The following is a 12,666-nucleotide window of genomic DNA, read 5'->3' on the forward strand; positions in this document are numbered from 1 at the left end:
TAGGTCAAGAGTGGGACAATCTTTTCGCGGAAGGAAAAGCAGTTCAGTCTTGTCAAGGTTGAGCTTGAGGTGATGAGCAGACATCCACTGAGAGATGTCTGCTAGGCAAGCAGAGATGCGTGCGACGACCTGGGTCTCTGAGCGGGGAAAGGACAGAATTAGTTGGGTGTCGTCAGCGTAGCAGTGGTATGAAAAACCATGCGGGCTAATGACAGACCCGAGCGAGTTTGTGTACAAGGAGAAGAGGAGGGGACCGAGAACAGAGCCCTGAGGGACCCCTGTAGTTAATTGACAAGGGTCGGACTCCGACCCTCTCTAAGTTACCCTGTAGGTACGGTCTTTGAGGTATGAAGGGAGGAGGGAAAGTGCAGTGCCTGAAACTCCAAGTTTTTGGAGAGTGCGAACGAGGATCTGAGGGTTCACCGTGTCGAATGCAGCAGACAGGTCCAAAAGGATGATGACAGAGGAGAGGGAGGCTGCTTTAGCAGTGTGCAGTTCCTCAGAGACAGCAAGGAGAGCAGTTTCTGTTGAGTGACCTGCCTTGAAACCAGACTGGTGCGGATCCAGAAGGTTGTTCTGATGGAGATAACAGGAGAGTTGTTTAAAGACAGCGCGTTCAAGTGTTTTAGACAGGAACGGGAGGAGAGAGACAGGCCTGTAGTTTATAACATCAGACGGGTTGAGAGTGGGTTTCTTTAGGAGAGGGTTTACTCTTGCCTCCTTGAGACTGTTTGGAAAGTGACCAGAAGTTAGAGAAGTGTTGATGAAGTGGGTGAGAAACGGTAGAATATCAGGAGCGATAGTCTGAAGGAGGTTTGAGGGGATAGGGTCCAGAGGACAGGTGGTAGGACGACTACTAAAACAACTGTATTTGGGCTAAAACTGTGAACGCTTGAGGAAAAGATAAACGTAGACTTTATATTGAGGAAAGCATTTGTGATTTAGAGAGAAAGGATGACCTTTGAGTGAGCTGACTATTGAGTTAAAATCCCTTCAACACACCAAACACTAATCTGCTCCTGGGGAAGAATGCCTTCACAAGAAAGGGAGCGAGCATGACATCTAGTGGCCATTTGTTGCATTACTAACACTGAAAAAATTGGGTCAAAGCAAGTTGGAAGATGTTGAATAAACAGCACTTTAAACAAAAACTAAATAAACTAATGTTCTATCTGATCTATAGATTTCTAATCTATTAAAGATTAACCACAGCTTAAGTCAGTTAGTGGTTACAGAGCATGCAGCATACGGTCAGTGGCCAATTAAAGTGAATCTAGTGGCGAAATCTGAAGCAGACTTCTTACAAAATCAACTTCTCTTTGTTTGCCTGCTTGGTCAGGCTCTCAAACAGACCTTTGTCATCCAAATACAAAGAGACAAAGAGGAAGTGAAGAAAAGGAAGACAATTCAGGCAAAACATGCATGTTATACTATTATCGGTATTCAGTTCAAGTTAGCATTAGATAGAGCCTCAATTTCATTTTCAACTATCTTCTTTAGTAGCAAGCCCATTACATTTTTATTTCGATCGATATTCTAAAGGATTTATCAGAGGGGTTTGTTCATATATCAGGCTTAGCCTGGGGCTGGGACGCTTTGCCTGGGGGCTCTGGGTAAAACACGAGTGAACTAGGAGATATGGAAAAAGGGAGCTGGTAAAGGAGGTGAGTTTAAAGATGACATGATCATTTTAATGGCTATGGTGATAATACAAATGAAGGTTAAAATGATAAGAACAATGATGGTTATTACTAGTCTTCCCTCTACCTTACTTTGCACAGTTTCTTCAATGTTTTGAGAGATGATTGTGAAGATGCCATTTTATAAATAATAATAAATATTGTACTTATAATTAGCTCTCACCTACAGGTTCTCCAGCGTGCACCTCCTCTGTCTCCAGAGGGTTGCTCATTCCCTCCACCTTCACGGCCCTGATGCGGTACTGGTAGGCCCGGCCCTGCTCCACTTTGTTATCTGGGAAGATGGTGGCCCTGCTGTCTACTTCACCAACAGGGTCCAGGACTTCTTACCAGCCACGCTCCGTTCAATCACAAAGCTGGTCACTTGCTTACCTCCATTGTACCGCAGGGTTTTCCACCTCATCTTGTTACACTTTATTGATAGTTCAAGAAACTCCACTTTCCCTTGAGGAGGCTTAGGATGGTCTGTGGAATCTTTTTCAATGAGAAAATGCTTTTAAGGAATACTTTAGCCATAAAATTAGCATTTGTATATCAAGTACTATTTTTAGCCTCTAAGATGAAAGAAATGATTGGGACAAACATTCCCGAGCCCGACACTATTTATGCTTAAGTATTTTGATAGTGCTTTACGATGGTTAAACATGGCCCTCATATATTTTAATTCATAAAGGATTTCCTCTTTTTCTTTAAATGTGATTACAGTAAACGTATGTGAGAATTACAAAGAATTTAATTTATGAAAAATGTATATACAAATAGTCTTTTTGAGAGTAAAATATTAAATATTTAAAATCTGCGTTGAATGAAACCTTTTATCTGTCAAACATGTGTTTTCACCTACCAATCACATTGAGGTGCAGGTTGGCCACTGCACTGTTACAGTCACTCTTTAGACGGAGCATAATTGCTCCACTGTCTTCTCGCACACATAGTAAACATCAAGAGTTAGAGCAGAAGTTTAATTATATTTTAATTTGTGTGTGACCTTTTGAAAAGATCATTAAATATCTGAGTGGATGACGCCTCACTCACCTGCTGAGCACCAGCATGGTGCCGTCAGCCGTCCTCTCCACCTCAGTCCTCTCATCCTCCATGATCTCCGCACCTTCCTTGTACCAGGTGACCTTGGGAGGGGGTTTGCCCTTAAAGAGGATCTTAATAGAGGCGGTCTGGCCTGCCTTCAAAGTCACAGGTTGAGCTCCCAACAAGTCCAGCACAGAGGAATCAATTTCCGGAGGATCTGGAAAATAGGGTCAATAAAGATTGTGAAACCATTATATGTTTCAATTGCAAATGTAGGTTTATAGTTTTAATTGCCTTTCAGTATAGGTTTAGTCGCATTAGTCTGAAGGATTGGAAAATGACTGACTTTAGCGACTCCTAGTGGTAGTATCAAAAAAGATACTCAATTTAAGTATAACACTTTGTATGTTCCCCCATCTGTGAATACGTACTCAAATACAACATTGTAATACAAACCTGCAATAGTGGGTACAGCCTCGCTCTCAGCCCCATTGGCTCTGAAAGTGTATTTGCCCTCATGAGCGTCAGTCACATCAGAGAAGATCAGCCTGTGGACGGCTCCCTGTTTGACCACAAGGACCCCCTCAGCTCAGAAATCTGTCAAATGTGACACACATATTATGTTTAAGAAAAATGATGAAAGCTGTTTTTGTAACAGACATTGACTCACACAACGTTAAACTTCTCCTGCGAATGACTTGAATAAATAGGTGTAATATCAAAGTTTTTTTAAGTTGTGTGAATATGCCATGGGTATCACTTTAACACAACCAAGAATGCACATTAATGCTGTTGCTCTGCAAGGCTGTACTGCCTGCTTGTGCTGATGTTAACAACCTCATTTTCAACCTCTCGGCAGCATAATAATAATAATAATAATGGATTACATTTTTTTTTATTAGAGCGCTTTTACAGGTGCTCAAAGCGCTTTACAAATACACATTACACATATTAGACATGTAAGAGTCATTACTGTGGACATTACCCACAGGAGCAAATGCATGGATGTCTTTACCTAATGTCATGCACATCCATCAGTTCATCCCATTGTTGTTGCTATTTCTCAGAAGAAAAAAAACAACCTAGAATCCTCTTGGTGGCCAAAGACAGTAAAGATCAGGGGATCACTAAAACCATTAGGATTAATTGTCATTGTAACACAGATGTATTACGTCAAATTTTCATGGCAATCCATCTGTTGAACTATTTCAGTATGTTCAAGGCAGTGGGCCGACAGTAGATAAAACACTATGTATGCTTGACATTTTTAAATGCCAGTTTAAAAAAATAAGTTTGACGCACAGCTCTGCAGGGGAGCCTGTAGGACACTGAGCATCTGACATACTGCTCTTGACTGAGGCAAAGCGCTCTGGCACCGAGAAAACAGCTTTGTTCATTTCTTATTTATAACTCATGTTGAAATATTTGAACTTAATGAAAATAATATGGAAAAAAATCCCCTCGTGCATGAAGGTTGCAAAGTTTGGTAAGAACAAAACGATAAGTCACTCTAACTTTTTGGAGCTTTTGAAAATGTTTGGTCATTTCTTTACTTGACATACCCGCAAAAGAAGTTTCAATAAAAAAAAAAGAAAGGGAAATCAAGATTATAAGGTGAACAAACTTGAATTTTGTAACCTTTTTAGATTTCTTCTTTTATATTCAGTCTGAACACATGCAGCAGCTTACACGACTTATACATAACAAGAGATATACAGTCTTCTCATGAATAACCTTAATTAACTCAACCTCAATTAATATGCTTCTGTTCCTGCAACCCCAGAGGACAGCCACATGTCCTTGTGAAGATATTTACATGCTCCAGCTTGCACCTTAGGCAAGTAAGCATCTTGTTAGACACAGGCGTAATAAATGAGCTTGTTGTGAGGAGGGATTTGCTTGGATTACTTTCAACTCATCACTAGGAGAGAGGATTTATTATGCTATCCATACGTCTTCATTTGGACGACACAGGGAAGATGAACTCGTTAAGCACAGCTATGAAGAAGCCATGCCTCTGATCTCAGGGGACGAATCCAAGGCAGTAACTGCTCATCTCCACGAGTCTGAAGGGGGAAGTTTGTTTCCTTAGAAATGCTAGCTCCACTAAAACAGGAAGACACAGGCCTGTAGGGAAAAAACAAAGCATAACAAAAAGTTTTGCCTGTAAAATACGGTGGCAGTGAGGTGATGCTGATGGGTAGTCTCCAGGTTGTCAGTACATTTGTGTGTTATTTTGATTTCCTAGATGTCAAAAACTCCTAGAAATATAGCAAATATATCATATGCTTTTGGAAGAATGTCTTTCTGGGTCACGTACAAACCTTCCAGATTAGAGGTGAATCCGTCTTCTGAGAGAGGCGGACTTCGAACATGGCAGTCTGTTAACTTTTTGGGATTTAAGTCGGACAGGAATTTTCAGAGGTTCATCTGAACGGCAGAGACGAGAGAAAAAGACATCCTCATCACATGATTTGAAGTGTATACTTAATCTTGTTAACACTTCACTAGGGAGGAAGCCATACCAAATAGTAGGATTTGTAAGCTACAAACTACGTCTGGCAATATTTACTTGAAAAATGTGACAACAAAAAAAATCCCTTAAGAGAGAAAGCCATCTCTGACTGATGGTTTATGCTACATAATGTCCTGTAAATGGGATGAGGGATGAGACAAGACAAATAACTGACAATAAATGTACAAAAACATCAGACGTGCACGTATGGGCATAATGCTTGAATAAAGCATGTTCCTATCTGTTAAACAAACAAAGAAAGTGACACTAGGGTAATTTAGTCAATGATGACCTTGTCTCTCTGAGTTACGAGCAATTTGAAAGACTTGAGTCTCATTCTGTACTTGCCTATGACGTTAAGTTTGGCTGACAGTCTCTTGTCTGCAACCTGCAGAGTGTAGGTGTGCGTGTCACCGAGGCTCAGGTTGGAAATGCACAGCAGGTGCTTGGTTCCCATCTGTTTCACTTCCTATACTTCCTACTGGATCCGCAGCAGCTCTGCGCCCTGAATCGTAAACAAAATGCCAAGATAAAAGGGGACTTGCACGTTTTTTGGGATAGAACAAGCACTTTTGTATATAGAAACTTGATTCAAAACATGCCCGCACGTCAGTTCTTCACCAGAAACCAGTGCATCCTGATTTTTGGATCTTTAGTTTCAGGATGGTGTCAAAGACGATGTTGGTGTCAGCTTTGGCAGTGATGTCCTCAAGGGGCTTCAGCACACCTAACATCAGGAAAATAAATAATCAAACATTTTTTTTCAGGCACACCACAAAAATGTCAACCCCCTCTCATTCTTCACATAAGTTGACTTTGGTGTTGCTATGCGACAAACCTTTGTTGCCATTCCTGTGCGACATTAAACTTTTCTTCCCCCTTTTCCGTTCTTCTCTATTTTTAGCTGTTTTACATCCCACTCCTTTTCTTCCTTATATGTGATCCTGCGGTACCAGGCAAGCTCTCTGTATGACAGGCCTACCTCCACCTCCACTTTCTTCTTCATCTCCTTCAGCTTCTTGAAGATGCTCTGAAGTCGGTGCAGATCCTCTCGTCGTCCTTTTTGTCGTCTCTGGCCAGGATCTTCAGCATCTCCTCCTCTATAGGGGGCCACTTCTCCTCCCTCTTCCCCACATTACTGCACAAGGAGGGAACACTTGTGCCAGTGTTTGAATGCCATTTACTGTGTGTCTAACGCTATGAATTGGTGCAATGATAGCTCAGGAGCATCTGCCCCTGCAGGCAGACAATGGTAAACATTGCTCCTCTTTAGATCTCATGCTGAATATATCTATGGATGCATGCACAACAAAAGATCTATGGGTGGATGAGAAAAAGCCCCCTCACACCATGTTTTAGCAGTGTCAGGGCGAGTATTATACAGCAGGCTTGTGTTCCTACCGCTTCTTCAGCATCTTTATGAAGACCAGCGCTAGATCTGGAATGAAAAGCAGAGCATCTTAACCTGAGGCACTGAATGGTAAGCAGCATGTAAACTAAGCTGAAGATACATAAATATATCAGGACTAAAAAAATTGCATGATAAACTCACTTTCTGTAACAATGAGAATACAGAATAGGGGGCTTCTCTGTGCTTTTGGAGGCAACAGCATCTTCCAGGGTCAGGTTTTTTATCTGGAATTCATTACATACAGGTGACATCAATTAAGTGAAAATTACTTGCTTGTTGCTCACTGCAGGATCTAAAACTGTCATACTGTCATTGCATTGTCGGGTCACTTTAAATCCCACTGCAGTACTTACGAGGCGCAGAAGGAGGCAGTGCCATGCTGGGAATACCCAGTAAACATTTAGCGCCTCAACTTAACAGTCATCCCTCACCAGAGAAACAGATGGCAAGGGGAGATGCATATGTCAGCACCCACAAGTTAATTGCTTTATAATAGCTATTTAAGCTTCACTTAAGCTCCGAGGCTGGTACAGAGAAAGTGCTAAATCCACTCCAGAGTGGTTATAGATAAAGGGATCAGAGAGTTTTTTTTTCTTTCTTCCTACTTTTCCTCATGATGCATGGTGTGTCGTCTAAGTTGACAGAACCAAGATGGCAGAGCCCCTCGGATTAAGGAAAGGCTGCATAGAGCTTCTGTACTTACAGCAGTGTGGTGTGGTCAAACACCTTTAAAAAAACGAGCCACAGTATCTTGGAAAACGCAATAAGATTTACTTGAGTTGTTAATTGAATTGCTTTTAGGTAATAGAATATAATTGAGCTCCAGTCATAGATTTATTTTAGATAAGTGATTATCAGATTTGGACAGATGTAATGGATTTGTCCATTATTAAATAGTTTTGTTTTAGGTCATATGCCATCAATGAAGCAACCAGAAACAAGTTTGATATATGCAACTATTTATCGTGTTAAATGACTGAAATAATACAAACATTGAGTTGACTAATTTACAAAAGTACTTGTTCAATATAACATATTGCAAAGTCATATCAAACTACACAAGGGAGGAAAACTAAAGAGACTCAATATACATAGATGGGTGTTCAAAACAAACATTATTTCTGTATCGGGACCATTGTTGTGTTAAATCAAACTCCTTGGTTTGACTTCAAGTGTCAGCGAGATCCTTTAATAACTGGGGAACTCTGTAAGCTGTGCAGTTTTGGTGACAAACCTTGAGTATGCCGAATGTTTATGTTGTCATAAAAAGATGTTATCGTGTCAGACAGCTGGCAAAGCACCTTGGCCTTGAACACAGCATTGTCACCTATTAATGTCATAACAGACAGATCAGGTTAATGCATGTAATCTGCTCAAGATAAGTGAGCAACAGAGTTAGTACTGTTACTCCTCTCTTTTATACATTATTAATTATTGTTAACAAAAATAACAACATTAACTACAATTGGTTAATATTGGAATAAATACCGCCATCTTTTCCTGTTTTCCTTTTAGTACAGTTGAGTTTAAGGTCATCCCATGAATGCTAATGCTATGGCTACTCCGCAGTGTTCTGCATATTGTGACTGGGTGTCTTAATCTATAATTCAGGTAGAGCCAGAGTGGGGCTCAAACTCTTGCAGTTTATGTACAACAGGCACTAGTATTCAGCAGAAGCACATGCACCTCTTACAAACTCTATCACAGCATCTTTTACCTATGTGGGGGTCTTATTCAGGACATTGATCAGAGAAGATGTACACTACCCAGAGAGTGAAATCTAAAGTTTACACATAGAAGTAAAAAACTATTACTTCCCTTTGCTTGTGTCATCTGGAGTTTCTAGGCAAACTATGAGTAAGGAACTCAAATTTGCTTAAACGTAGCTCTCTCATAGTCTCAAGGGCCCACAGTTGAACCTGTTGAGCCCCACGGCCCCCACCGGCGGGGGCAAAACCGCAACATCTGCAAGAAACAGCGAGGGCTTCTTAACATTTAACAACCTATTAATGTCATACCCACTTAACGGGAAGAAACTAAGCTAACTGACGTTATGAACATTTTTTACCGAAACAAAACACAACTCTAACGCCGAGCCTCTGAATTAGCCCTGAGCGAAAAAACGCTGACGCACTTAGCACAGAACTCACGGTATAAATACTGTATTACTTATCGGATCTGCACAAACGAGATATCGGATTAAAGCTGAGATTCCACAGATTCTAGAGGTATAAGTATCATCACTGTGCGACTGAAACTCAGGGCAGCGAAGGCAAACCCAGACAACACACCACATAGCTTTACGGAACCAAATATGTCTTACCTTTGCTGTTTTTCTGATCAAAAGTTGTGTTCAATATGATTAAAATGATGAAAACGCTACTGAAGGTTAATCCAATGTCTCTGTGTCACTTTGAAATGATTACTGATAATCCATCATCATATTTATGGCTATAGCAGTTTTCAGTTTTCAGAGCAGTTTGGGCAAGCTGCGTGCGCATCGCTCTCATTCCTCAATGGTAACGTGTAGGTGGATTTAGGAACTTCCCTCTCGATTCCATTGGCTGTAACGGTTCAAAAGAGGTGTAAGAGATATGGCAAATCCACCCAAAAGACCCCAGAAGTGTTTTTTTTGTTGCTAAACTTCTCTAAAAGGTGAAATGTCACTTGTTTTACATCAATCTTGATACAGGGTACTTATTATATGTTATAGTTTGGATTCCTAAAGCTTTTAGTCTACTATCCCATCATTCAGGGGTGGTTTTCACTATAAGTAATGTCTTTTGTTTTGGACGGACGGACACTATCATTTACATTTTTTTACTATGTTCAATCTGAATTTACTTTAAAATTAAAAAATTATATATTGATTCTGGCTCTTCTACATCCAACTCACAGGTTTATCATTGCTTTGCGAAAAAAGGTTATTAATGTTCCCCTTTTAGAAGGGAAGATATAGTCATTTGTTCTGGGAATGTCATATTCGAGCCTGAGACCTGAAAAACAGGCTTGGGGCTTAAGAGGTTTTTAATAATGCATTGTGAAGAGAGATATTAGGGGACGCAAAGGGCATTTCTACCTCACCCTCTTGGGCAGTGATAGGGCACAGCTTCTCATCAAAATCTGGGACAGACACTCCCTCTGAGATCTGAGGGGATTTCAGTACCTGGCTGAAGGACTCCACCAAGTGCTCTGAGGGAGCATAAAGGACATCATAATCATGTACAAAAAGCATGCAAATGTGATGTTATCATTATGACTTTGAATGTTTTTTTGTTGCACTGAAGTACAGACATAATGTAGTTGGTTAGCTCTAATATTGGTATGCATTTGGCCAGGACATGGCAGCCTGACATAATTGAAAAGTTTCAAACGTAAAAAAACACTGTTCCGCACAGTAAGAATTATTTTTATGAAGCTACTATTTTAACCCTCTTACATTCATCAATTGTGCCATTTTTGCTCAATAAATTGATGACTCCTATAATAGAGGGTTCTTCAAGCAATGTCTCATAATTAAAAAATGTTATATTAGCAAGTATATCAGATGTAAAGGAGAAGTTGATCTCGGTGGATAATTCCTAACTTCCATGGTCCTTGACAAGCCCTGAGAGACTTTTCGCAGCTTGGTGGAGCTTGTGGAGGAGGTAAAGGTGGAGGAGGTGGATGAGTAGAACATTTGCATATCTGACATCTGTCTCACCTGGCCCATCTGCTGTTCCATCTGCTGCACTCTGCCCCCAGTGGACTGGAGGAGATCTAATTTCATGATGATGATGATCCGATGTGTTCCTGGTCCAAACAATACAATGAGGAATGTGAAATGATTAATTGGCAGAACATACTCAATTGACTCCTCCTTCCACTGGGTTGGTTTGTCCCTTTATATCGCCTCCAGCAGATAAGAGAAGTAAGGAATAGCCCTAACCATCCTCTCTAAATGTGCAAAGTGTACACATGTGTCTTGGTGGTAATTGGGCTTGTGTTTCCAAAAGCGCACATCAAAACATTTTGAAAGTCACTTCCCTTATTATGCTCTCCCCATGCCCTTTGCTTGCTCTATCACATGCCTTCCAAAAGTGACTACAGCAGTCCTTTGCCTTCGCGAGACTCGCAAAAAGATCCAATTAAAAAGGTAATCCACACACCTGCTGTGTGAGATAGAGCATTGTGTTTGTTCCACTGATGAACTGTGCTCTTCCTCTGGTACTTTGGATTCAGATTCCTCTCTTGTTCCCTGTCCCCAAGTCTTTCTTTCCTTCAACACGTGTGTGTGTGTGTGTGTGTGTGTGTGTGTGTGTGTGTGTGTGTGTGTGTGTGTGTGTGTGTGTGTGTGTGTGTGTGTGTGTGTGTGCGCGCTTTGGATTGATGTGTATGTCTATCTTTGCCTGCAGATGATGTATCCACTTTAGAAGGGGCTGAAGGAAGAAGATTACATACATTAGAACTGTTCAAAGCCATGTGAGGGAGCGTGGGCTCTATCAATTATTCTATTTAAAAAGGTATCACTCACTGTTCCTACTTGAGAGAATTCAATAAACTAAAAATAAACTAAAAACTCAGTGCGCATGATCATAGCCATATTTGCGAGATTGTATCAAAATAGAGTTATCTTTTCAGCAACAGCTTGGTTTCAGGATGTAAATGTGACATCACAAGCGAAAGGAACAATTCACCAGAAGATTAGTCTCTGAATGGAACATGTAAATGTGGCTTCCTGTAGCAAACACACTACATGTTGTTACTGAACTAATTAGTTCCGGAAGCTTTGATACTGACTAAAGGAAGTTGTTTTTATGCGACCACAGCAAACGCTTTGATGATAAAACTTTACAGTCTAAGGAAGAGCAAGTGACTGTGAGCTACAAAGGGCTGAACAGGTTGCTGTCACAGGTGGAACACAAACACATCTATTTTACCTTCCTTCCTCTCCCCCTCTTTGTTCAATGTCCTTGATCCCTCTGTTTCTTTCTAACAGCAAACAGCATAGCAAATTGCAAAATATATATTTGTTGCACTCCCCCCTGGCTCTATTATTTCTTGAAAAAACTTACTTGTATTAGAAAAGCCTTTACTTTCTTACAGATTTAGTATGTGCTTCAGGTTTCTGGCTCAACTGCTTCCAGCTCAAAATCTTCTCTTGTGATGTCCTTCATCCACACGCTGCTCCCCTCTTTGTGAGTTCCTGCCAAGGCTGGAGCACTCAGCTTAAGCTCCTGCTGTGTCCTGACTCTGGACAAATAAGGCTCTGATCTGTCCTGGATCTGCCGGTCAGTCCTGAGCTGGGTCAGTACATCCCTAATTTCTCACAGGTCAGTTAGCCACTGTGGGCCGACTAATTCTAGTATTTAAGAACGCTAACACTCTACAAAGAGCATGTGGGGATACTGGTTCTGCCTCTGATATTCATTTATCTGTCAGTGTGATATACCTTATTTTATCATTTTAAATGCAAGTTGCAATAGTTTAAACTATAACACAAAAAAGTCAAAGTAATAGTGTTATTTGTTGGTTTGTGACAGTGTACTACTCTCCAGTGCCATTTAGGTTGTTTGAGCTTTCAAGCACTTAACTATAGTGTCGTTATCAGGATCATCCATCCAGAGAAAAACATAAAAATACAATTAAATACAGAATATAAAAATGTGTGACAGGCTATTCCATACTATGGAAGCCCATTTCCGCCACTTGAAAAAAATAAAATCCCCATGAAAAGTCATAATTATGAGATAAAAAGTCGAAATTGTGAGATAAAAAGTCGAAATTATGAGATAAAAAGTCATAATTATGAGATAAAAAGTCGAAATAATGAGATAAAAAGTCATAATTATGAGATAAGAAGTGCGCATGCGCTGCAGTGGCGCTCTCCACCATGCAAACGGCATCTAGTCCTAAATAAGGTGTAACTACTCTGGTCTTGAAAGAACATTACAGTACGCATCGAACCGATGTCCACAATCACGTTTATTCTCTTCTTTGCACAATCATGAAACACAGTGAAAACGTGTTTGCCT

At 40.5% G+C, this 12,666-nt stretch overlaps 1 protein-coding gene across 1 annotated transcript; it reads right to left on the reverse strand.

Moving 5' to 3' along the window:
* Positions 1 to 1,562: 1,562 nt before the first annotated feature.
* LOC104944469 (immunoglobulin superfamily member 22-like) lies at positions 1,563 to 10,444 on the reverse strand (the record flags this gene model as incomplete). The annotated part of the gene is given in 13 exon segments (XM_010770004.1): positions 1,563 to 1,609; positions 1,864 to 2,016; positions 2,019 to 2,165; positions 2,545 to 2,622; positions 2,725 to 2,943; positions 3,183 to 3,309; positions 5,863 to 5,903; positions 5,906 to 5,968; positions 6,220 to 6,270; positions 6,273 to 6,379; positions 6,643 to 6,679; positions 9,737 to 9,844; positions 10,259 to 10,444. Coding segments are annotated over 13 exon segments (1,364 nt in total), but the record flags the coding sequence as incomplete, so codon positions are not given.
* Between the last annotated feature and the right edge of the window lie 2,222 nt (positions 10,445 to 12,666).

The sequence above is a fragment of the Notothenia coriiceps genome, unplaced genomic scaffold (assembly GCF_000735185.1).
Source record: "Notothenia coriiceps isolate Sejong01 unplaced genomic scaffold, NC01 NC01_scaffold00008150, whole genome shotgun sequence".
Classification (NCBI taxonomy): domain Eukaryota; kingdom Metazoa; phylum Chordata; class Actinopteri; order Perciformes; family Nototheniidae; genus Notothenia; species Notothenia coriiceps.